This window comes from Alligator sinensis, unplaced genomic scaffold (genome assembly GCF_000455745.1).
Source record: "Alligator sinensis unplaced genomic scaffold, ASM45574v1 scaffold846_1, whole genome shotgun sequence".
Taxonomy (NCBI): Eukaryota; Metazoa; Chordata; order Crocodylia; family Alligatoridae; genus Alligator; species Alligator sinensis.
In genome coordinates, this window is record NW_005842230.1 from 1,083,130 (window position 1) to 1,110,299 (window position 27,170).

The following is a 27,170-nucleotide window of genomic DNA, read 5'->3' on the forward strand; positions in this document are numbered from 1 at the left end:
AGGAAACTGAAGCAGTGTGACATTGAAAAAATATGAAGTTGTCTTTGGGTGAAAGTAAATGTTTTAAAAACTAAGATCACAATTAATTCTAAAAGCAAGATAATTTTGACATGATAGCAAAGAGAACCCTAGCAATGAACAGTGCAGTTTTTCCTCAAAGAATTATAGTTGAGAAAATATATTCTGTAATGCATGATCCTAGTCACTAGTATGAGTTAGAACATTTCTGCAGTATCAGTACGCAAGGATTTTTGCCAGTGATATGTTTTATTGGACCAAGTACACAGTTGGGATAGACTTAGACAAGCTTTTGAATGCAATGCATCCTTCTTCAGGTCTGAATGTATTGCATTTGAAAGCTTGTCTTAGGTGCTTAGCCATATTCAAATGATCTGGGAGAATTCCCCCAGGTTTGTTTTCCTGGCAGAAAAACTTACCTGGACATGCCTGAATGCCTGAAGAGACATTTGACTGCTGAGCATCTGAAGAAGGGAGGGCTTGTAGTGATGACACTATGCAGCCAGAGCGCCCCTGTATACAAATCTCAGTATGCTTTGCTGGCTCTCAGTCTACAGAGATAGATGGCGGCACTGAACCGGGCAGCCCTGATTGACTGACCTGGACTGCTTAAAGTCAGCCTGTGTGTCCCTGCTTCATAACTTGGGGATTGTGAAGAGGGCATGTTATGTTCCCTGCTCAGTTGGAGCAGTAGAGCCCAGTGAGTGACCATCTCCCTGGGGAAGTAGAGGCAGCAAAGCACCTTCAGTTGTTGGAGAACTGTGCTGTGGCTTCTCTCAGATGAGAATATGAACAGTATTTGCTTTAAGAGGAAGGACTCTCCTGGTTGTTCCCAGGTTAGTTTTCTCCTGGACCAGCCATTTTTGCTCTGGGGAAAAAAATCCTAAACATCTACTGTGTCATGGTTTCTCCTGGGAGTGCAGCAAATGGAATGTCTGTATATGGCCTCAGTCAAGTAATTCCTTGAAAAGCTAAGTGTAGTTACAGATTGTAAATATCAGGGGATAAAATTTTATTCTGTTATTAGAATATATTTCAAAATACCAAATACCAATTTTACTCTCTTCCTTTTTTTTTTACCATTTTTTTCTGCGAAAAAGCTTTGAAACCAACTGTTGCTCCCTGCCAGCAAAAATGTAGAAGGAGCATGAGTCTTGAGAGCAATTACTGTTCAAGTAACTTTGGTAAGAACAATCACGTTTATTTCTTTATCATTAGTGACTTGTGACTGTGTATTTAGACTTAGAGAAATTACAGAGAATTTAGTTGTAAATTGCCATTCATACAAAGGAAATGCTTTCACATCATCCTATCTGCAGGCATCTTACATTAGGAGCTGTGTATTACTTAACGCATTCCTGGAGATGTTCTGAAGTAGAGAGTGAATGTGTGTCAGAAACAAACATACTCTCTCAGTCTAAACATAAATGACTAAACAGAAAGTGAACTGTTGCTACATGAAAGTCTTAATTCAGGTACTATGCTGGCATGCTGTTTTGCTGGAACAGCCTGTATATTTTTATGTTGTACATACTACATTACTCAATTCCATAATTCAGTCTGAAGACATCCAAAATATTTTTTGAAGAATTTAGAAATTGGACATAGAAAAGACGTGAAAGTCTGAGCACTATTTTCCTCCTTCAACTGTAAATCACAGATGATAATTAACGCTTTACTATATTTGGTCATTACTAACATTTGATGACTTTTGCCAGTGATCTCAAGTGCTTCTCTATCATTGCTGTTAAACCTGATTACAACTGCAATGTAATTACCATCTTTTCTGCAAAAGAAAGCCCTCCACAAGGGCCCCACTCTTTCAGTAATCTAGGCAGCTTTGTGCCATTTTGCTAGAGTGCAATAGCCCTCAAACACAACAGATCTGGGCCACAAAATTTCCCATCACAGGCAGATTCTAGTTATCATGGAGTCACTGTACTACTTTTTGATTCACCTCCCTTCCTGGCTGCCAGCCTTAGGCTGTGGCAACTGGTGAAATTAGAAAAGATTTCAGGTTGCTCTAATTTACACCTACTGCAGGCTGGTTTAAGATCAGAGGAAGCCTAGAGTTATCTTTTGTCCTCTCCCGCTACTCCCACTTACTGAGTTGTGCTGAGAACACCTTAATGTTTATCCTGGATATGTAGCACAAGCTTTGGTGGCAATTGAGTAGTAACGCAAATTCAGTGCACATTTCCTTTACCCCCATGAAATAAACGAACAGATCTCAGAGTACACCTGGTTTCTGATGATTAACTGAAGTGTCATTTCTTCTCCAGGATGAAAGTAAAATTATGCACCATGCTTTTCCACTGTCTTGTGTGTTAATTAATGCAAAAGTTTTCTTCTCTGACCTGCATTTTGTAACCACAAAATTTGGCTACTGGTCTTTGAAAGAAAGCTTCCTTTATCATCACTTTTATTGTGATATGTACATTTCCCCATGTTTGTATTAAACATGACCAGAAGAAATATACTTGATGGCAGTTTAATTAAAGGAATACATTATATCAACTCAATTAAAGGAATACATTACATCAATTTATGTAAATATTTATGCAAAATATTGATTATACAGGTGTTTAAAATAATCAAAATGAATATTAATTATTTATTGAATTATCTAAACTTAGTACAGAATCAATCCTTGCTGCAGTGTGAACTGCAAGGCTAGGGACAGAAATTACACATAAACTGGTATAAGCAATTGGAAACCAGTTCAAATCTGTAACACAATAGATGTTCATTGCACATAAACTGCTTTCAAAATGGCTGAAACCGGTTTAAGATAAATCTGGATTGATGTAGTATCAGACTTAACTGATTTAAATTAAATTGGTTTATTGAACTTCTGTCCCAGATCCCCTCCAGATTCAAGTTACCGCATAGTCCCCTCAGCATCCCAGAATTCTTTGCACCCCCCCTGGCAAAAGACCCCTTGCAGGGTAGGTGGGCTAGCCTTGGCCTAAGCTATCTGCTCCAACTGAGCAGGGAGGTGTGTTCTAGTGCTCCCCAGGTTCTGGCCTGGGCCACTGCAGGTATGTGGCTGTATTTCCAGAATCAAATGTGAATGTTGTTCGCTTGCTTATTGGTTCAATCTACAAAGCTTAGACTAACCTGAGGATATTGAATTGATTCAGCATCAGGTTTTTTGACTGTCTGTATTTAACCAAAAATAATTATGTGCGCTATTGATTTGCTTCTTTCTGATGTATAGAGACAGGCTAAGGAGTTCATTTCTGCTTGCTTTTTTATATTAGGAACATTAGGTTACTTTTTCCCTTGCTCCAGGTGTCTTTGGAAGACATACTGGCTGCTTGCAGACATGGGGGAGTGAGGGGGAATGGTGCTTTATTTTAAACTCAGTGTGCTTTTGTGCTATGCCCAGAAGAGGCATCGCATTAGTTGCACCCAGCTTTCCCAACATCTATATAGATTAGGCACTTTAGTGGGGCTTTTTTCTAATTGCTGACTGAATCAGCTTTAGCTAAAAGTGCCAAGAAGCCCCTGTGAAGCGCACAGTCTTTACAGATGCTGCAGAACCAGGTCAAAGCAATGCATGGCTTCTTCCAGTAAAGTGCAGTTTTGTTTTGTTTGTTTTAGTTAACGTCTGTCAGCCATTGATATTGTGTGATGATATTGATATTACATGGTTTAAACTTAAACTGCAGTCTATGGCTGCTGACAGACATGGAAAAAAACCCTGAAAAAACTGCTTTACTGAAATAGGCAGTGCATTAGTACAACCTGGCTCTGCAGCATCTATATAGATCACACATTTCAGTGGAGCTTTTTGGCACCTTTATCTAAATATTCAATCAGCTACTAGATAAAAGTGCCATAAAAGCCCCACCGAAGCCCCAATTTGTACAGACACTGGGCGAGCTGGGTCCACCTAACACAATGCCTGTTCTGGGCACGAGCTGGGTTTGGTGCACTCCAAGTTTAAAATAAAGTGCCATTTTGTTTTGGGGTTTTTTTATGTCTGTAAGCAGACTATGATTAACTGAGGCCACTATAATAAAGAGGCTGATTCTGGAAACTCAAAGTTCCATTTTTCCCCTCACGTGAGAGTACAGGAAACTGTAGTTTCCTTTCTAGCCTAATATGATGTCATTAACCCACCTATTTTTTTTTTAGCCCTCTAAAAAGCACTCTAGTAAAAACATGGATGCCAAAACCTGATATTGCTAATAGGAGAAAAAAATCACCTAGAATAACGTAATAGAACTATAGATGGCCCTAATGTATAAAAGTACTGTTTTTGCTTTTCTGTTCACCTTCTAAGGAAAATATATGTGTTTTGTGCAGTCTATCACCCTCACAATTTAAGCAGGTAGGAAGCAACATAAGTATACCAAAACATGTATTTGAAAATAAATGGGTTTGCTTGTCTGTTTGTTCAGATATACTTTTTACCCACTAGTCCCACTGATGTCAAAGGCATCTGCGGGTATTCAGCACCACTAGAAAAAACAGGTCACGCCTTTATTATATTCGGCATGTGTGTTAATGTTAATAGTACCCCTCCCTTTTCCAAAACTCATCTGCACGTCACTCCCAGAACTTAAGACACTTGAAGTATTGGTAATGCAGGACCCCAGGGCAAGAAAATAATAAATAATAACAACTAAGCATCCTAATTTATTTTTCCTTCTGATTTTAAAGTAATGATTAAACATAAAAACATATGGATATATATGGGTTTATTATGGGGATATAATGGGGGGGAAGGGATTAAGTAACAAAACCAAGAATTGGACTTCCCAGTTGCTAGTGCTTTCTGGGAACAGGCCTATTATCATAAAGTTTACCAGTAGCAAGTTCCTCATTTGACATGCTGGGATTTCTACAATGCTGTAGCCCTCCTTTTGCCTGGATAAGAAAATTATACATAGGCTAACAATAGATTAATTTGTAATACGTAAACCTTGATAGTGTCTCTCCCTTTAAACTCCACATTTGTCTATTTCTGACAAAGATGATACGTTTTCAGACAGAATAATTCTTGTGAGAAGAACAAAATATGACTTAAAGCACTTTGTGGTCTTGTTCGTTTTTTGAAGAGAGAAGAGAAAATGGATCACTCCAACAGTGGCAAATTTTAAATACTGGGCTAATGAAGAAAAAGCAATTTGGTTTTTCTCTAGCAAGTTACAGCTTGTCCTATATGGTGTATTTGTGTTACTTGTACAAAGAATAAGAGTCAAAATCAAATAGAATTCTTCTGTTTTAAATTATTATTGTACATTGGTTCATTTTATCTATTTTTTGTATAATCAAATACCCTGTTCTATTTTAATTTTAAGATACAATGTGCAATTTTATTGCGTACTTTTAGCAAACACTGTACATTCTATTAATTGTATTTTATTGTTCTTTTTTTGTGTTATTTTAGTGAAAGCTGTAACTTTACTACTACTAATAAATATCCTTTTGCATTTAGTAATAACTGGAACTGTAATCACAGCAGTCACACGGGGTGGCAGCTTACATGCAGTAATATCAATCATTAATGTATATAAAGAAGGAAGTTTAGCAATCCAACAGGCTGGCAAGAACCTGAGTGTCAAGATCACTGTTGTTTGTAAACAGTGTCCTTCTATCAGGAGAGGTAAGGCAAAAAAACCCCTACTTATCTCTAAGGGGTACTGATTTGTTGAACTGTTGTGCTAACAAAATTAAATTTAGGCATCGTGTAATATATCAGGATAACCCACTTAAAGAAAAAAGTGAAAGCTAGTCATCGAACACATTGGTTTGCAGTCATTTGGCCTAAATGACTCTGCATCTTTATAGGTAAATAGCTACTTGATTTTAGATCCGATGCTTTATTTCATGTCAGAGGGAAACTTGTTAAATTTAATGCATCTGTGGGGAAGGCAAAACTATTCTTACATTTAATTCATGGAGTTGTTCAGTTTGTGAAGTCTAAAGACCTGGAAATGGGTTTGGTTTGGCAAATGAGATTCAGCTGGATTTGATTTGGGATTTACACATCTGAGAGCCTGTTTTCATATGCAGTTATTTAGAGGGGTGGAAATACAAACAAAGTAAACCCACAAGGGCTATTAATATAATAGCAAGTGACAGACAATAGCTTCATTCAAAATGTGACTTTTTCTCCTCCATAGCTAATCTGCACAAATTTTACATAGTATTTCTCCACCTCCATTACCTTATAGGTAGACTGTTAATTTTATTTTATTTTACTAGCAGGTAACACCATTCTAGCTATACCAGACAATACTGTAGATACCGCATGCCACTCAAGGCAACATCCGATGACCAGTGAGATGTTATAAGAAATGCTAAGATTGTTTCATAGTAGCAAGCAATTAAAACAGGGTAAACTAGCCCTACCTCCTGAGTAAGCAACAGTAAAAAGCAACAATGACACCAACATTGGAACAACAGCAGGGAACCATCAGAATAATTTACCTAGCAATTAAGCAAAACATGGAGGATGCTCTTCTCATGGACCCAGAGGGACAACTTTCCATCTCCAGCTTCCTGTGTGCAAAAATGAAGTTTATTTCCTACCTATGGGGACTTTTTACCATCCATACTTTTCTCAGTCTGATGAAGGGTCTTTGAGCCTGAAAGCTTGCAGAAAAGGATATTTTTTGCAATTTCTCAGTTGGTCTAATAGAAGGTATCATTTTGGAACCAAGAGTTCTAGATTTTTGTATTTATTTTTATCTCAGACCAACACAGCTACCAACTACATCCCTGACAGGATACTACCGGCATTTAAACATGTGGATCCAAAGTAGCTATTGTCAGAGAAAAAAAGAGTGTTGTCAGAAACTAGTTTTTGCTTTTACCTTGTGATACCTGGAATCTGGATGCCTGATTTCCTTGATGTGGCAAACTGTTTCCCTTAGGTAGACTGCTGGCTCCAGATCACACTCTTCTGTTTCTTTCCAAATCCTCTTGAATTACTTAATATACATTAATTTATTATTTAATTCCTAGAAAGCTCCCTCACTTGCTCACTTCCTGCAGTTCCACCCATCTGCCTGGTGCCTTGCAAGCCCCAAACCTTCTGGGGCCATAAAATATTTAAATCCATGTCATAGCTCTACAGCCATGGACTAATCATATGCCAAGATCATCCCCCCAGTAGCCTTGTTAGTATTTTACTTGATTTCCTTTCCATGACCTCCCCACCCAGTTACTTACTAGCATACCTCTCATCAAGTTCTTTTTCGCAGCCCTAGTACACTTGTGACATGGCTTCTGTGATCTTATCATCCAATTCTTACATTGATTTTTCTAGCTTGTTCTTGGCACTTTTCATACTGCCCTGCCTCTTTTAAACCGAAGACATTATCATAGTATTTGCAAATATAAGAACAATGTCATCTGGGTAAGATACATTTGTTTCTAGGAGCAAGTCAAACCAAACAACATAAGTAGACCTCAAATACAGGATACAAGCAGAGGTGGGAGTGCATACCATAGACCTAGTTGTGTACCATATGCTTTGTTGACCTTCACAAACAGCACCTATAAAACAACTGACTTGCTATGTCACATTCTTTTCTCTAGGTTTAAACTACATCATCATGGGCCAGGTGGAAGAAGATGGCAGAGGCAAAGTCCTGCCTAACAGCTTTGTTATGGCTTTCAAGACTAAGAACCAAAAGATTCTGAATACCCTGAAAAATAAGCGGTGTTAAAAAGTAAACTCTGCACTTGTGCTCTGTCATATTTGTGGGAACAATTTGTATACAGTAGAAATCAAAAAGATAGAACTGATCATTACCAATAAGATTCTTGGTCCACTCTTTCTTCCATTCAGCATGCCACTGGCACTGGTTGATGTTGCTTAAAGAAGAACTTAAGAGGAGAACAGTTGCAGCCTGGCCAGCTGATCTGAAATGTACCAAATTCCAAATACTTTAAAGCAGTTATTTTATATACATCTCCAAATTTTTTTTAGAAATGTGTTACATGGCAGTGTAAAATAAGAATTTTAAGTGCAATATTTATAGCAGTTTTCACTTAGCTTTTTCTTTAAAGTTGTTTTATTATATGGGTTCTTGCATCATCATCTGTGCTTAATAAAATTTTAAAATTTAATCAGATACCAAACAGTTTTTGAACATCACTGTGTAAAGTGGGGCATGCTTAGAACAGACAGAAATCCTTCTTTGATCACTTATGTGCTTTTGATGCTGTGGGACTTGCCTAATAAGAGAGGGATCACATTTTCCTTTAGAGGGCTCATTAAAGGCCTGTATCCATTGAAGTCAATGAATCTTTCTACTAATGTCAGTTAAAATTGGATTAATGCTTTGAAGAATTGAAGTGTACTACAATACAATGCTTTTATCTCCTGATGACTACATTCTGAGAGGCAGTTAGCTTTCCCTATATGGGAAAGGGGTAGCGAGTAATACAGTGGCAGTGAACTACACCTGCGAAGTTTGAATTTTGATCGCTACCATGAAAGGAGCACAATAGAGTGCTGCTCAGCCAGACAGCAGCATGTAAGTGGTAGCATATCTGTCTGCCGATTCATGTAGCTTTAAGTGCTACAAAGCACAAGCAATTCATTTTAATTGGACAGCAGTATCATACCCACCCACTATACATAAAGGAAAAGGCCTGAAGTAGGATGGAGGGGCTTGCAATAAAACAGAAGTTACTGCCCTACATTAGTTTTATTCATTATATCTGGTCAAAACCTTATTCCAAAGTTGCAGAGCAGCAATGATGAGCTCAGGGAGGAATGCAGCTCTTACAGACTGATAATAGAGAAGCTGAAGAACTCTGGGGAAGGTAAACATCAAGCTATGCTTATACAATCAAAAATAGTTATGCAAAGGCTCAACTCTGCCAATAGGAAATTGCCCATGGAAGCATCTTAGACTTGAGTGCTTGAGAAGAGACTTTTCTATTGTTAATATTGTTCAGAGGGCCTCTTATACTTTGGCATGCTATGAAGAGACCTCTAAGATAATCAAAATAGAAGTATAACCAAGTAAGATGCAAGTGTTATTAAAACGGCACCAAGTTGAAAATAGTGTTTCTAAATTGATTCTGTTACTAATTGCATTACTGTAGTGCTTGGAAGCATTAACTGGTACTGGAAACCACCGTTCAAAGGGCTCCACAGGCTGGAGCTGACATGTAGGCTTCTGACCCCTGAACTAGACAAAGAATAAAGGAGGAAGGCAAAGTGGAGGTACAGAAGCATAAAGTCACTTGCTGAGCTTAAAGGTGATAGACCCAGCAGTGGAAACATGGGTCTGCTGACTGCTTGTCTTTTGCCCTATTCACCACAACCCAGTTAACCTTTTTTTATTATTATTTGGAAAAAATCTTAGTGGTATCCATTTCTAAATCAGATTTTAATTCTCCATATTAAACCTTGTTTTCAAATACAGGTTTCTATGCAAATAGAGAGAAACACTATATTGGTCCTACTTGGTCTTGTCAAGGACAAAAGACAGATACCTTAGAGACATTTTTGAAGCTGCTTTTGCCAGAAATAAAAGGTAAATCAAAACCCAACATTTTTATTTAGAAAGATGAAGACAGACAACACTCTGATACAGCTTTGGCTATAGCTTCCCCCTGCTTCTGTTACAGTCGTGCATGAATACTTAAAAATACTAGCAAAAGGAAATATTCCTGCATAAGGAGTAAAACAGAAATTAATGTGATCAAGAAAAAAAGAACTTCCTATGACAAAAATACAGCACTTGGGGGGGAGGGAGGGAGGAGGGAAAGATCAAAGAAATCTCAAAAAAATCAATACACCCCAAACAGTCTCAACAGAAGAAATGTTTACTGCTGCCGTGTCTTGGTAGTACAGTAATTTGAATGAAAAAATTATGAATCCTGCATCTAAATAAATTCTAATCAAATGCCTTTTATTCTTCTTGATGTTGATTTTTGAATTTTTTGGGGAACACTTATGCAATTGGAGCCGTGGCAGGTCCTATGAGGTGACAAGAAAAGAAGTCCCTTAGATGTTCATGAGTCATAAGACTAATCGGTCACTAAATTTTAGTAGAGAAAATGCTTACCTTTTTTTTTTTTTTTTTATTGGCAGAAGGAAATAAATAACCCATCTTAAGTCTAATGAGTTATCCATTAGTTAACCGTCTTGTTAATACACCATATATTCAACTTGAAAAGTATCACATAAATAACTCTCATGAAGGCAGATCCAAGTCATGGTTCCCCACACATTTTAGTACAGATACTTGTGCCTAGCAAAAACTGAATGGTTGTGCTTTGGATGAAATCTAAGAATTGGAAATCGGAGACTAAAGTTAATAAAGGAATTAGATGGCTAAAACAGAACTGGAGAGCTTATGTCCAATACAATGATATGTCCATAACCATGGAGGCAATTAAACTATAGTATCCAAGTAACTCTTGGTTTGATTTTTAATCTCCCTGAACAACTGGAATTCTACTTCTGCATGTACTGCCAACTGCTACAGTGTGAACAGTGCCTGTCTCCTGCCTAAGCTCAACCATGGTCCATAAAACCCACTGTCAAATGTCAATCAGGTAGGCACAATCACAGCATACCTAATATGACCCCCAGGACAGGACCCTTCCCAAAATGCAGTTCTGATCAGGGGTTTTTTTGTTGTTTTTTTTTTTAAGGTGGCTGAAAGGGCTAGTGGCAATACTACCTATTTCTATATAATAGCCAAGTGGTTAGAAAACTTACCCATTAAGTCTCCCAGCATGATAGGGTTCAAACCTATGTGACCTATCTGCCAGAATTCCCTAACCACTGCCTGCTCTATAGGTTGGTATAGAGCAGACACTTGCTATGTCTCCAGTTAACATAGTGCCATTGTACACCAAGAATTCAAGATTCATGGGAGAAAAAGTGTGCATGAAAGTGTATGATCAAGAGGTTAAGTGTTCATCTGGGTGGGAGGAGTCAATCTAGGTTCTTTTCCCTGCTCCTAGGGGACCATTTTCTGCTATTTAAATGAATATTGAATATCCCAAATTATTTGCTGCACTATTTCTAGTGGGAGGGATGCAAGTTGTCTCCATCCAGACAAGCTCCCAGCCTGCTGGTTAAGACACTGTCCTGGGAGATGAGAGTTGTTTACTTTAATCCTTCAGACTGAGGAGGAAACTAAACTGAGTTTCCCCACTTCCTGGAAGAATGCTCAAACCAATACATTGCTAATCTCCACTTCTTCCTTTGGCCAAATTTTATGAGAGTAAGCCCTCCTCTATTTCATTCAAAGAGGGAAGGGAAAAGATTCCAAGTTATAGATACAGCTGCATGGAAGTGCCCAAGCTTTGGCGACAGGCAGGCTATAAGACACCCCTGTCCTCCACATTTCCCATGGGCTAGCTGTAGGTAACTCTGCTCAAGCATACAGAGCATGTAGGTTTCTTTGGATCCTATTCTGAAGTACTTAACTCTCCCCATACACTAGATTGCATTCCAGCAGCAAGGGATTATACCAGCTACCTTTCTATTGGGTCTAGCCCCAAGTATCATGATCATGTTGGTACCTTCACTGGAAGTCCCACTAAGGCTATAGCTTGAAAGTAGGACACATGAAAGTGATCTTGGAGCCTTGGATAACTTCACTAACACAGATATAGTCAACACTAGGTGAAAGTATCTCTTGCTTGAGCAAGGCCGGTGGCTGTGACAAAAAATGATATATGACATGAACAGTCACTTACTTCTATATTTTGACTTGTGCCCAAAGAGAAAAGCATGAGGAGCTGAGCCACTCAGAATGATCATGTCTCAGCTACTGTGAACACAAACTTGCATCCTCAAGTAAAACAAAGAGCAAAACCTTATTTTATAGAATTCACTTTATATAAATGAAAATGTAAAAGATGCCTTGATATTAGATGAGGAGAGTTCCATGTTTTGCTAGGCAGATAAAGGAGGTGAGGTAATTATCAGTTTGAAGATGAAGGGAAATAAGGGCAATGGTGCTATATTAACAGATAGGTATACATAGCTCCCAACCAGCTTCTGTAATCCTACATATTTTGTTGTGGTATGCACTGAATTAGAGAAGTTCGTTCAAACTTCGCTATTAATATTTAAAACTACATTTTTCAAATTGCTTTTTATTTGTCCGTTTCCTCTTCTGGAGTGCATGACAACATATACAGCACAAAGTTTTATGTCAGTACATAGTCCAAATATGAGATTCGCTTCCAAATTCAAGAATTGGATTAGACTCTTTACATAGAACAAAGGAGGCTACACCCTTATTCAAATAAAAAAATAATAAAAAACTCATTAGACAATTCAGACTACCATGGCAGTATGACTTCAAGAAGCCTAATATTTAAATCCCTCTTGGAATATGCATAATTCAATAGTACAGAAAATATATCACCTTTGCAAGAAACAATTCTGTAAGAATTCCCTTTGAAGGGATCCCTGACATAAACCTTATCTCTGTCAACCACAGGATTGGTTGTGGTAAAAGATCATTGTAGCAGCCTGCGCCTTCTGGCACTAAAATATACACTTATCAGATATCCAAATTTTTAAAACATTGCTTTCACAATATTTCTGCCAATCAATCCTTTAACTCCTTTAGCTATCATAAATATAATGGTTTTTGTAATTAAAAATACAAGAGCATCACATTTTCTCAATTACAGTTTGTCAACCCGAATTATACATTAGTGTAAAAGATAAACTGTATCCCCCCAGCACAGAAAACCCACAAAGCCCTTGCTTTCCATTGTATGCAAAATCAATGTCACAAATAATTACAAGGTCTAATAATATTCCTGACATGAAACATGTCAAACTTGCCAACAGTTATTTCAGGAATAAAGCAGTATGACAAAACACATTTAATATAGGATGTTTAAAAAAACCACCATTAAAACAGCCTTCTGGAAGCACATCTTCCAACAACAAAGGCATAATGTGCTACTCATTCTTGTTAAAAATTAGATTTTCCCAACCTAGAGAACTGCTCGTAATGCAGATGAAAAGTGGCATGTTTGAATACCAAGTACTACCCCAGATTAACAAACTCATTACAAAATGAAAAATCATTTAAGAAAAAGATTTGTTTGACACGTTTTGCAGAGGATTGGAGTCTTTTAAAATTGATCTGTGGAACTTGGTTTTTAAATCCAAAATTTTAACATTCTCTACCAACCTGCAATTTATAGGAAAGTCTTCAAAATCTTATATTTATTTTGATTTTCTGTTTCATGGCTATTAGCATTCTGTCAATGTCATGTATAAAATCTGGTAGTAGTAGTCTTTTCCAGATTCATGCAGTCTTCAAGTTTATATCGCAATCAATTAGAAAATCATAATTACCAACTTTACTACTTTGACATTTCTATTAAAAATAAACTTGGTGCTTTCTGAAGTATTTTAAAATACCATCTTCTCCCACATCTTAAAAAACAAGCAAAATGAGCACACACACACACACACACGCAAATGCAATATGCATGCCAGCCAGGAAGATCTTAAGCCTACTAGCTATTGTGACAGGTCACAATCCACATATTTCTTTAAAAAAACCCAAACTATATACATATTTTACATACTATGCTTCACACACCATTCACAAAGAATTTCAACAAAATGACTTGACTTTTGCATTAATTTCCAACTCTTAGCTATAGCTTATGCAAACATTTTCAAATGTTGTGTGCACAACAATATTTTTTCTATTTGGTTTAGTGTCAGAATTAAGCCAACATTTTCAGTTGTAGGTGCTTAGTGTTAAACACTTCCCTGTGAAAATGCAGGCTCTAGTTTCTTGGATAAAACATAGCATATTTCGAGGTCCTAAAACCAAGTAGGTCCCTCATTTCATTTCGAAATTTTGATAAATCTTGCCGTAGTTCATTCAAATTTTCCACAGTTGCTTGATCTGTGCTTTGCATCTTCTGCCTCATGGAGGTCAAGTAACGATGGACTAAACAACACATCACCTTTTGGTAATTCTCATCCCTCTTTTGCTTCAAATTTCTCCATTCCTTTAAAAAAACCCAAACATTTACAGGTTAACTAAACAAAAAGGACTTTTTTGAAGCCCAAAGTCTCTGTCCAATTGCCCAGAAGGTCAAAAGCACAAAAATAAACTGTCAAGTTGCAGACATTAATTCCTAACTCACATGCATAGGAGATACAGCACATGCAGAAAGTTAAGGCACCCAACTGAACCAGGAGAGTCAAAGACATTTTGGTTTCTAACTTAAGCAATCTGGCTTTGAGTCAATCACAGGGGTGTATAGTGTATTTCAACCATTTTTAATATTTCTTTACTTAAGTGTACATTCTGCACAGACTTTCAGTTGGGTTTACTTGCAACTATTTTTGGTTGCAAGAAGGAGATGTAGAAATCAGTAGATATAATTACAGGGTACATTAAATATGTTTATTTAAACTAAAACCAAAAAAAGAGACAGTATTCCCTTTTTTGGTAATTTATTTTGACAGGTCATGTGACATGTTTAAAATTAGTGACTCCTAAGCATATTTTAGCTGTAGCATATTCTATATTATTATTACATACTTGCTAAAAGTTCTACAGTTTTTTCTATCATGTGCCAGGGCTAGTTGTTATTTTTGAAAGACTAGAAAATTAGGCCAGTTTTAATTAAAAACTCAAATAAAACCATTCTGTTCCTGTAATGAACCAACATTAATATTTGGGGTCTGTCTAAGACTAGTGACACAGTATTATTGTGATTTACTCTGGCAGCATCCACCATATGACACTGTCCAGAAAATAAGCTACTATCCATATTCCTAGGTTCATTTTAAAGAGCATTTTTCTGGTTGTGAAAAGTTCACCAAACATTCTAGATCATGTTTTACCTTCAGACTATTCTGACGTTTTACTTTGCCACTTGACGTATGAGAGCAGATCCATTTACTGAGGCTGTTAAAGAGATAGCAGATGGTCTTGGGCGAAGGAATGACATTGAAAGGTGGAGGCAGTGTGCATTTGTCATCAAAGTAACTAAGCCAAAGTTTGGCACGAGCGAATTTCCACTCTTTATCTTCATGATTCTACAATATAAGAAATGTTGATAGAGATCAGGTAACACAAAAGGAAATGCTGCACAAAATGTATATAGAATGTTTGGAGAATTTATATTTTAACACTAAGAGGCTAAGATTTTCCACTATCTTAAACACCATCATAGAATGAATGGTATTATTTATAGCACCAATATGTGCTATAGTATAAAAATAAAAGTCAACTACTCTGTTGTATAATTCACACATTAAATGGACTTTAAAGGAGGTATCTATACAAAAGCTGCAATATACTGACAAAAATTGGTTCTAGACCGACTGGCTGACTACATTTTTCAAATCTTTGATTCCCCCAAGGCCTGGATCTCAGAAAATGTTAATTTATAACTAAGAATCATTTTGTCCAATATCTGCCTGACAGGCCACAAATCTCATAAATACATATTATATACGTCCAAGCTCAATTATACTCGTCACATAACAAACAATATTACAAAATTTTGCCAGTATAGTTACTGCAGCTAGTGTGCCTTTTTACGCACCACTGCCAACATAGCTATGGCAGCAGACTCTGTATGCTAAGAAGTACTTTCTCCAGCAGAGTTTCTATAGGGGAGGGACTGCAGCAAAGCTGGCCAAAACCTCCATTCTGCTGGTATATACAACACCTTCATTAGGGGGCTCTGCCACCATATCACTATAGCTATGTTAGCAGCTAACAGCCTCATAACAGACAAGCCCAAGAACATTGCTGACATACAAAACAACAACAACTCAATGTCACTTACTGCTATAAGCTGAAAACTTTTATGAAGCATTGCCACTAGAAGCTTGGTAAGGACAATCACAACCACTACGTTGTAGGTCCCAACAATTACAGCCCCCACAAAAGATTGCAACTCTTCACCATAGCTAAATCTAGTGACAAAGATTGCTACATGTGCTAGAGAGAATATGTACCAGAACAGAGCGAAGCAGGTGCCAATAAACCTAAAAAATAAAACAGCCTTTGATTAGGATGCACACAAAAAATTAGTATACATTTTAGTATTAGTATATATTTTATACTATAGCACATATGTAAAAGCAATTAGCATGTGAGTTACATTATTCCATTTGAGATGCCAATCCTACTCCATTACTACCATATTTTCTTGAATATTACATGCCCCCAAATAAAACATGCATTTTGTTTTTGGAAAGCAGAAAGTATAAAAAGAAAGATTTTTCCTTGAGTTATGGCTGTATGGCTGACTGTGTGGTAAGGTAAGTCTTTCTAGAAACAGCATCTCTAGGAATTATACCATTCCAGAAAACAGTCTACGTCAAGCAGCAGAGAGCCTGGGTCAGGCAGTCTGGTGTGGCAAAGCAGCAACAAGACCAGGCCCCAGACCCTTGCAGGGACACTACCAAGACTGTTACCTATTTACTGCAAATAGTTCTTTATGTGAAATTCCTGTAAATAATAACGTTCTACATCACAAACAATAAGCCTCATCAAGCTACTACAGACTGCAGGAAACAGCTCACTCGTCCTTAATCAGCTCAGTGACTCTTCAACCAATAGCTACTGCCTCACCAGTGGCTGAGAGAGATTAAACACTGGATTCCACCATTGCTGTTTACAGCCCCAGGGAGAAGTGGTAACCTGTCACAGTGTCTATTAACAATATTCCACCCAGTTTCTATTCTAGCGAAGGAAAAAAAAAAAAAAAAAAAAAAAAAATCAGATTCCCCACTTAAGAAATGCTCCCCAGTTTGAGAGAGCTGCTTTTAGTGAAAAGGATGCATGTGCTACGTGAGTAAATATGGTAGGAACTGGTATCCAGAATGATATGCTGTTAATGCTGAACAGTTCTTTAAACCTTAAGCAATTACAGTGAAGAGAACAGGGCTACCTGTGGACAGGCATGAGGTTCAGTAAGGGTATCACAATTGGCCATCACTGATATTCTAGAGCATGTTTTATTTAAAATCACCACATATAAATCAATAAAAGATACTCCTGGTATCTCAGATACAAAATACCTTTGGTTTAAAAATAAAACAAAACTACCTAACATATATACACAAAACTGTCATGGAATGACAATGGAGTCAAGAAAGGCCCTCAATACCTTTAAATTGGGCAACCTTAAAGGTATAATCTATTATAATCTCATAATCCTATAAGAACAAGCAAGAACAAGATTACTAACAACAAAGAAAGGAACGCTTTTCAGACAACTGAATCCTCTACTCTAGGGCTACAATTAGGAGTGCTATGAAACATGAATTGAGCTGTCTAACTTTGATGGACTTAAGGATTGTTAATGTACCTAATATAGTTTTAAGGCTGGTAATTTTTTTTTTAATATACTACTGAAATCAACTCAGCTGTGCCCAATGTAACAGGAAACACCATATTTGAAGTCATTATAGTTTACTCAAAAGAGAGTCACCAAGTAATTCAACTTGATAAATTTTCATCATCTGCAGATCATTGAGTTGATAAATTTTATAGTATACCTTCAAACCATACTAGTTTAATTTTCATACCATGGTGCTTTGAAGAAGCACAATGAACTTTAAAATCATTAACCACTGAAGTTTTGAGCTTAAAAAGGTACTGTTCAATAAAAATGAATATTTTAGAGTTGATGTAGTTCACCTTGAAGTGTCTGAGATGCACTGTCAGGTCAGTAAGGTAAACTGCACGGTTTTGTGTGAAATTCTCTCATCACTGCTATGTTAACTGGTAAATCTCTACTGGCTCTAGCAGTTGACAGTGTATTAGTATTGACCCATTATTTGCATTTTCACACTGATGTTGACTAACCTGATGCACAGCCTACAGCCTGTGGGTGCCTGGAGCCCCAGGTGGTGTCTCCCTCCCGCCTGCCTTTCCCTAGGCTCCAGCAGCTGCCACTTGGCAAGGAGCCACAGCGGCTCTTCCAGCATGGAAGCATGTGGAACGACATGCCGTGCAGGATCATGCCCAATGCATCCACCTGTGGACAGAGCACCTTCTGCTAGGAGCCAAGGCACTGCGGCAAGCCCTCAGCAGAGCAGGAGGCTTCTGGATGCAGCCAGCAACCGGACTGGTGCCATGCTCCTCCCGCTCAGTTAAGGGCTTGCCTCAGTATCACCGCTCCTAGCAGATGGCACTTAGTCCACAGGTGGATGCCTCAGATGTGATCTTGCATGGCACATCCATCTGCCACACACCCCTAGGATGGGAGAGCCACCACAGGTCCTTGCTAAGTGGCAGCTGCTGGAGCCCAGGGGAGAGGCAGGCAGGTGGAAAGAAGGTGCTGCCTGGGGCTCTGGGCACCCAAGGGCTAGAGGAACCACCTGGGCGCAGCATGACACAGCTGTCTCAGCAGGTGGGAACTCCTGTGGGTGCTATGGGGGTGGGAGTGCCTGGCTCTTTACAGCCCTCCACTGCAGCACCCGATGGCAGCTCTGCCACTGCACTTGCTTCTATTTAAGCCCAGACAGCTCTGCCATGCAATTTTGCCCAGCTCTATTCCCTCAGATAACTGCTATTTACCTCCCTGCTGCAACTGGATCCACGCCACCTCCCAGGCAGGCCCCGCCAAAGCCACTCTGACAGTAGGCAGCACCAAGCCAGGAGGTAAACAGCAAATGGTATACGTTAAAACGATAAAAATATAATTACTATGTAACCTTTTACATTCCTAGCTGCAATAAATTGTTTTATGGCAGCACAAAGCAATGTCGGTTTGCATCCTAAGATAAATACATTTCAGAGTGCAAAGACAGCAATTATTTGTATTGATGTTTATTTAACAGTGTAAAACTTACGAATGAAATGTGTCATTGCTTTGCTGCTCACAGAAGATCCCGGTACAGTCCTTGTCGTTGCTGACAGCAAATCCTTTATCATACAGTTGGGTCAATCCAATTGTGAATGAGAACAAGACAAGAAGGAACATCCCTAAGAATTTTCCAAAATCTTGTAGCATCTGACCCATTGAAATCTGTAAAACATTTATTTCCATTAACAATAAAATACTAAATCACTTTTGTCTGGGTTCCCTCACTCAGTTCTCACTATGGTAAACATGTATTTTGAGCAAGTAAAATTCTATAATTGATATTAGTCAATACCTATTCTGTTAGAATTCAAGATACCATAAGGACTATAAAACCACTGAATTTCCTTGCATCCTGCAAGTTGATTTTGGAAAACTATTTCAGGTATTCTAAAACAAGATAAGGAAAGAATAGGCTTAACTAATAGCAAGTTCATGTCTTCAAGAAAACCTATAATCACTAATTTACATACATCCCTCGTGTTCATGCTTTAAGGTTCATGACAATTTGACTGTAAGTGTAAATAAGCAAGAAACATTAGCCTGAGACGCATCTGAACAATAATGCCAATATAGGAAATCAGTGGAGCATTTAATAGGAACAATGAAGTTACTAAAACTTATAGTATCGTAATTTTATTACTGACAAAGTACTAAACCTGCACCCATTTGTGGAATATATGACTACTTCACTAAAGAAAAAATGTAGATAGTGCACTGTGTAGTACAGACTTACCTTTAGATCTAAATATACGCAGAACAGAAAACTACAACAGTTGATTTAAAACAAAAACAACCAAAAACACCCTATTTCTTTTAAATAGGTGCAAATTTCCAGTATAGACAATTCAATTTCAATTTATTAAGGATTCTGAATAAAAGCCATGCTCCCAAAAAACATAACAGACATGAAACCATAATATAAATTTAAGCAAAAATAACAGAAATACAAATATAACAATAAAATAGAGACAAACATTATAAAAGCATTCTTCCTACTCCTAAAAATTAACGTACTCAAATACAAATACGGTGATAAATCAGATCATAAACCTATAAAATGTTATGCATAGGTCCTTCATAGTAAATAATATAGTGATAAAGTTTAATCGGTCATATCAGCAGTAAAGGATGTTTAGCTCTGATCACTTCAGCCTTATAAGTGAAGGTTGCAAGATGGTTTATTAAATATGGATCTGTTTGCTGGAGAAGCCATATTAATTTCTCTCTATTTGAGAAGTATGTCAATTTCTGCAAGAATGATGAGGCTGATACCTAACAAGACTTTACCTTGATTCAGGACTATGTAATATTTTTTGTGACATATGAACAAAAACATAGCATGAATCTCCCACTACCTTTAAGAGCTACAAACTTACTTTGCCTAATATTTGCAGAACAAGAGGCTTTTAACCTTAGGGAGAAAGTTTTATTTTAAAATGGATTTATAATAAGAAAAATAGTAGCATAACCATAATCCTTAATAAAACCGTCAGGTTTAGGATCTATCATGTTTCCTTAATGTCAATTTCCATCTTTCAACACACACAAAGCAAAATCCTACAGAATAAAACCCCTAAACCCAGATACGGGTATAAGAAAAAAATAAAACAAAAAGCAAACAAAGCAACATTCTTTGAACATCATGTACTATGTAATTAGTGCCCAGATCGGATACCTGTTACTTTCTAAATCAAGTTATACAACACTTTTCAAATGATGATGAACATGAAAGCTGAAAATGTCAGCAAAACTAAAAAACTATTTTTGCTCTCTTGTATTAATAAACTTAAGTCAACAACTTTCTCTTTTGAAAAAGTGATTTATAAATCAACAAGTAAAGTGATTCAGGACTTAAAAATATCTCTGCAACAGCCAAGGGAACACAGTAACTGCTCTTCATTTTCACTGTTGGGATGCCACGCCATGTTTAATTACCACCATTTGAACTCTGTGACCTACTTTCAGAAAATACTGTAAGAGTTGTTGCTCAAACTCTATTGGTCAACAGTAGTAACATAAGCTCCAGTGTGCCACTGAATGAGGGGACTGTTGACTGTTTTTATTTACTTAGAATTTTCACTGCATAGTTTCCTAATAAAAATACATGCAAAAGATACAGTACATAAATAAGTACATATGTTTAACAGTGAATCACTTTAAAATGTTCAAGATATTTGTATTGCAAATTAATGTTTACAGCAACACCAATATTTTAAGAAGTCACTTCAAAGTATGCAAGTGCTTTTCCATTTAAAAAATGCATAAGAAAAAGTGTTAAGTAAATAAAGTAGGTAGTAAAGTAGGAGGTACAGATCCATAGCCGAAGAAGACTGTTTTGGAAAACAACAGAAACAGGCATTTCCAACTAAAATATTTTAAATTGGCTACAAAAATCCATGAACTTTTTTACTTTGAATTTAAAAAAAAAAAAAAAAATTTACTTGAGAAAAAAAAAGATTGGCTGAGCATTAAATTCTTATTAGGTTGTTTCTTTTCCTAGCATAATCCAAAGATTATTATTTCTTTGATGAAAAAGCCTTCTGTTAAAAAGATGTTGTTTAGGTTACAAAGTCTGACTGACTGCTTAATTTTGCCCCTTTTCATCCATCTTGCATACTGAACACAGCTTTGCGCACAACAACAACACAAACTTGAAAACTGTAAAGCATACTGCAAGACAGGACCAAAATGAGGTATTTCCTATTTTTGAAAGCCTGACTTTGCAAACTTTATGTAATTCTTTTAATACAGATTTTAAAAGGAAATAAATTAGCAGTGGGGTCTGACTCTGGAACTGTAACCACTGTAACATGACTGCTAACACTTGAAGGTTATGCTAGTTGCATAAGGATGCTATTATCACAAAGACAAGAGTTAGGGCAGCATTAATGTCAGGAACTACTTCTCTTTCTACCACGTCCCAAGAGTCAGGTAAGTGCCTACCTTAAGTGTTGCTCTTAGAAGGGAAAATAAACTGCTGGGACTATGTGCTAGGTTGAGTAAAGGCCAGGAAAGGTGCCTGTGAAGCTTAGCTTTGTTTGGCCTTGCCTCCTGTTTTAGAAATTGAGGGAGCTCCAGCTCCATGGGGTGCCCTAAGGGAATGGGAGGAGTAAAGAAGAGATCAAGGCCATGTGTTTGGACAGACCCAGTCCAGCTCTTCTTCCTGCCCCACATTACAGTTGCACTGGCAGCTCCCAGTATTTCCAATGCAGTGTTAGCTACTGTTGCTTTAGCAGAAGCTGAACCTGGTAGTTTGGAACATTTTGTGTTCAGTTATTATTTTGGCACACTGCCAATATTTCCATGAAGACTACAAGTCAGAGAGGGGAAAGATTTATTTGATACCATCCACTCTTACTTCCAGATAATCTGTGCATTCACATTTCCTGGAGATGCCAAGCCATGTAGAGGGCCGTGATACCCTACATCTAATGTTGGCAGAGGAACACTTCCAACTTCAAGCCCCAAAAAGACATCTCCCCATACAGAGAGGGCTCACCTCCTGATCACCTTGGTTTATACGTCAGTAGTTTTTAATATTTACAAACAAAGTGGGGCTCCTTTATGTAAAGCAGCAGTGTCCAACTCATCCAGTCCCATGCCTGGCTGAGTGGCAAGGAGCCAATCCAATGGCAGATAACATAGCCCCATGCTCATCTGACCTGCAAGCTGGAATTGGTTGATGACAGTGTTAATTGCTGCAGCTCCGAGAACAGCAGCTGCCACTCTTCCCATTGTCAAAATTCCCAGCCCTGCAGGCTGGATGATGACACAGCTCTGAGCTGCAGATCCAGCCCACAGAGTCCTTTTGGAAATCTGGCAGCTTGGCAAACAGTGACAGCATCTTTTGCTGCAGCTTCTGGAGGCTCTAGGGTTGAATGGAATCTAGACACCCTCATGAAGCTGGATTTCTTCCTCAGGACTGTAAAAGACTGCACATGTAAGAAAGCAGTTGTAATGAGATTCTACTGAAAGCTAGTATTTAGGTGCCAATCTTTCAATTAAGGAGAAATAAATATAGTATCGTGCCTGAGATATATGGCAACTGCTAAGAAGCTTTGTGAAGACTGGACAGTCCAAACAGAGAGATACAAAATAGAAAGGATTTTTCTTTCTGCAAAACCTGAGGAAGATATAAAGGGATTACTGGCTGTTTTTATGACCTGCTAATTCAATACAAAATATTCAAAACAATGGCTTTTTGCAGAACCAGTGTGCATAATCTTATTACACTTACAGCTTCAGGAGGACTTGTAAGGTTACAAACGTAAAGTTTACAGTTTATTCTTCAGTGTGACATGACTCCTCCACCAGCTCGGCCTTTTTTATGGAGTAAGCTCCTTGAGATCAAGACTGTCATCTACTATATATCTCTACAGTGCCTTACACAATGGAGTCCAACTCAATTATGGAACACAACTGCAATATAATATGTTCAACAGCCACTGTCAACATTTATCTAAAGACAAATAAATAGCCAAGTGATCTATAGATATATCTATACAATAATATCTATATCTATAGATATATTGATATTTGGGAAAAAATAAAGTCAGTCAGTTACACGCAAATCAACTGATCCTGTATCCTCCACTCTACCTTTTCTTTTAAATCAGTATATTTTATGTTTTAATAGCAGTAAATTCAACCAACTATTAAGATGACATCAATTACATATCCAATCCCCTCTCTTTTAACCTACTGAATAAAACTTTTGTAATCCAAAAACTAAGATCAGGTTCTCACAGGCTGTGAGACTGTTTACCTGCAGTGGCCCTAGGATAGAGCTGGTGGTATACATGAAGAAGAGTCGAAGGTAACTGAGAACGTTAGCAAAAGCAAAGAGACCTTCTGCCACAAGTGTAGGATGGAATGCGTCCCACTTTATCCTCTCACCAAATCCATGGAACTAGTTAAAAAAGAAAAAAAGGTGAAGTGACTTACATTATAGCCAAGGTAAAAACAGGTTTTATCACCAGTATGACTCATAGGTCTGAGTCTGCAGTAAGCAAGGATTTTGTCTTTAGACAATATGTTCAATGTAGGTAAAAAGATTTTAAATGGAAAAAACATTGACAATGGTTTGAAAACAGCACTGGACTTGGAGTCAGGTGACCTAAGTTCTATTCCAGCCTCTACCACTTCATCTCCCTAAAGCTCCATATCCCCTCCTACTCTATCCACTGTAAAGGCTCTTTGAAACAGGCTGTTTTTCATTATATGTTAGATATTGCACAATGGGCCCCACTATAGACACAACTGTAATACCAACAAAAATAAAACTGAAACTACTGCAAAACACCTAACAAAGCAAATTAAGCAGTAGTGACAGACTTGCAGGTATGAACTCACTTGCAAAGGAAGAGTGATATAGGAATCAGGGGGGTCCGCCGGATGATTGATACCTTGAGACTACATGCATTTCAAACACCTAGCATTAATCAGATCTCAGAGGTTACAACTGCAAAGTCACAAACCAAAGGGAGGAAAGGAGTGCTGTACAAGTATTTTTAGTATCTCTTATTTAAAGATGCTGTGGTATGGCTAATCTGAAGTTCCCTAATTGCTAGCAACCAAGCCCAAGATCGCCCTATAGTATGAAATGAAGGAATAAACTAGTGATCAAACAGCTGCCCCACAGATTTCTTTACGCTCTGTTTCTTTCTGTCCAAGATGCAGAGAGCGCTTTAATAAGCTTTTATGCCTTAAGAAGGAATTTTACCAGGGGAGATGCAAGCCTATTTAATGGCCAATCTGATCCATCTGAAAAGCTGCTTTTATGAATGTCAGCACAGTTAATTGTACATGGGCTTACCTTCAGTCCTAAATTCTTGCTAGGTAATACTTAAAATGTATCCTAAAGATACCGAGGGCAGGAAACAGTTTTATGAGCGAATCAGATTTGGAAGATAGGGATGCAACTGCCAAACACTGCATGAGCCCAAAGCAATTTCTGGTGCCAGCACTATTGAGCCTAGTATCCCTTATGCTCACCAGCTTTGGGAAATAAAAAAGAACCAAAATTGCAATCACCAACTCTGAAATGAAGGAAAAAAAATATTATTATCCAAGCTGAATAAGGGGTATCAAATTCCACTTTAATTAGTACTAAATTAAGCTTCTGGCCCATAGATAATAACTACTCCTCTTAATGCACAGCAAAATTTCCAACGATAGGTTGCTAGGAATTTTTAGGGTAGAATACCTCCTTAAACCCCATAACTAAGTTTTTAGTTATTCTTTCCAATGGGAACAGTGTGGGAAAATGTTGAAGTGGAAGACCTTTATTTCCACCTTCATTTCTCATTTATTTTTTGCCATGCTTCAAGATGATTTTATTTGAATACAAAAAATTCTCATTCTACTTCCAGACCATCCTCAACCTAAGAAGGAGTGATTATTAGACAAGTCACATAATTCAACAAGGTTGAAAAGTTGCCCAGTTATCATATGCTGAAATACATGTTAGGGTTACAGAAATACATCATTATTTAGAGAACAAGAAAGTGACAGTTGTACTTATTAAAAAAAACAACAAACCTGGCATTCTGACTGAATGAAATTTTACTACTTTTTGCAGCTTTCGGACTATGGTCTTAATGTACGAATAAAGAAGGCCTCAGAAGAGGATAAAGGTAGTGAGCATTATAAACCAAGGCTTTATACCTTTACAGCTTTTTCTCCTCCAGTAAGATTAAAAAGAATTATTATGGAGAAACAAAAATAAATGTAAGAGCTAAACATAGGATCTTATGTTCCAAAGTCTAAACAGACCATGACAAATCTGTAGAACTGTGGTTTTCTTCTCATTTGCAATAATAATCAAACAGCAGGAGGCTAAGATTAGTTGAAGATTTTATCCAACTTGCTGGGCGGATACAAGAACTGTTGAGTACTTCATTAGTACGATAAATCCAGTAGGAAGAGGAGGGTTTCCTGAGGGAGATGAAAAGGGAGGCTAAAACTAATGCCCTCTTTCAAAACAACTGGTGCATGTGAAGTCTGTGATGTCAGCTGTCTGATGCAGAGAACCATTCCCCCTCTTGGCACTAATCTTGTTGCTTCCCTTATCCATACTGTGAGGTCAGCTTTCCCAAGCTGCAAAAGAGATATAAAGTCTGGAATATATGATGGGGCGATATGATTCACATTATGTTGGTCTTACTATCACTCTGCCAGTTTCTAGACTGAGTTGCTTACTAATTCTACAGCCAATTTTAAACAGTCTAAATCATAATCACCCTTCAACTACTCTGAGATCTGAACTGGACTGGAAAAGTACTGATATGCTGTTAAACATCAGTAATGCAAAGAGAGCTAAGTTTGTGGAACTGCCTTAGGCTACATGGATGTTTACTAGGGATGCGCAAAATGGGCTGTATTCGATTTGGATTCGGCCCGAATCGGTGACAGTGATATGACTTGTTGATTCGGATCACTGTCCCGAATCGATTTGGCTGAATTTGAACCTGAAGATTCGACACCAATTCGGAGAATCAGCGATTCAGCCATAGAAGCAACTTTAAATGTTTTTTCTACATACCTTGAGGTCCCAGACTTGGCTGGTGAATGCTGCAATGCTGGGGCAGATGGAACATCCCACAGGAGCGCGGGGGTGGGGCCCCTGCATGCTTGGCAGCGAACCAGGAACTGGACCGGAAGTACTTCTGGCCACTTGCGGGTCTGCCGGGAAACGTGCGGGGGGGGGCCCCCCCTACATCCCATCCGGCTTGGCGATCAGCCATGGGGGGACCCCAGGTGTCCACCCAGACCCAGGAGGTACCAGGCGCTGAACTGGGGAGCAAACGGGGGGACCCCCCATGCACTTCCCGGAAGTGGACCAGAAGTGATTCTGGTCCACTTCCGGGTCCATTGCTGAACACACTAGGATCAACCCCCCCCCCCAGTGCTCCCATGGAACACTCCATCATCTCAGTATTCACGAGCCGCCTGGTACCTTGAGGTACGTAGAAAAAAATTTTTAAGCTGTGTCTATGTCCAAATCATCGAATCTTTCTGAATCTCTCTGAATTGATTTGGAGGGTTTCCATTTGATTTGGAGAGATTAAAAGGTCTCCTGATTCGATTCAGATTTGGAGATTCGGCCACCAAATTGGGTCGAATCAAATCAGCGACTGAAGCTTCGCACAGTCCTAATGTCTACAAAGTCCAGTCCTGGAATGAGCCCAACAAAGCTGCAGGGATGCCCTGCGGACTCATTCTAGCTCAGGAGAGACAAAAGCCCAGGAATTGGACAGTGGTGCATGGTCTCAAGTAGCTGCTAGGGCAGCCTCAGCAGGAGCAACTGGGTAAAGCAAGTTTCTTTGTGG

General features: G+C 38.1%; 2 protein-coding genes across 4 annotated transcripts in view; one reads left to right on the plus strand and one right to left on the minus strand.

The window, feature by feature from the left end:
* The window catches only part of PCOLCE2 (procollagen C-endopeptidase enhancer 2), a 45,392-nt gene extending 37,320 nt beyond the window's left edge, over positions 1-8,072 (plus strand). The window contains exons 7-9 of the mRNA XM_006027283.1: positions 1,119-1,202; positions 5,468-5,635; positions 7,576-8,072. Of these exons, the coding sequence (XP_006027345.1) occupies positions 1,119-1,202; positions 5,468-5,635; positions 7,576-7,706 (383 nt within the window). The 3' untranslated portion in view covers positions 7,707-8,072. The remainder of the gene's footprint in view (positions 1-1,118; positions 1,203-5,467; positions 5,636-7,575) is intronic.
* A 117-nt stretch (positions 8,073-8,189) lies between these two features.
* The window catches only part of TRPC1 (transient receptor potential cation channel subfamily C member 1), a 49,605-nt gene continuing 30,624 nt past the window's right edge, over positions 8,190-27,170 (minus strand). For 2 of the 3 annotated variants that reach the window (XM_025208471.1, XM_025208470.1), the window contains 5 exons: positions 23,606-23,749; positions 18,827-19,002; positions 15,808-16,009; positions 14,855-15,049; positions 8,221-14,010 (listed from right to left, as the gene is read on the minus strand). In XM_025208471.1, coding sequence (XP_025064256.1) covers positions 13,783-14,010; positions 14,855-15,049; positions 15,808-16,009; positions 18,827-19,002; positions 23,606-23,749 — 945 coding nt within the window. In that variant the 3' untranslated portion in view covers positions 8,221-13,782. Of the gene's footprint in view, positions 14,011-14,854; positions 15,050-15,807; positions 16,010-18,826; positions 19,003-23,605; positions 23,750-27,170 lie in introns of all 3 variants that reach the window. The other variant, XM_025208469.1, reaches the window with a different exon arrangement.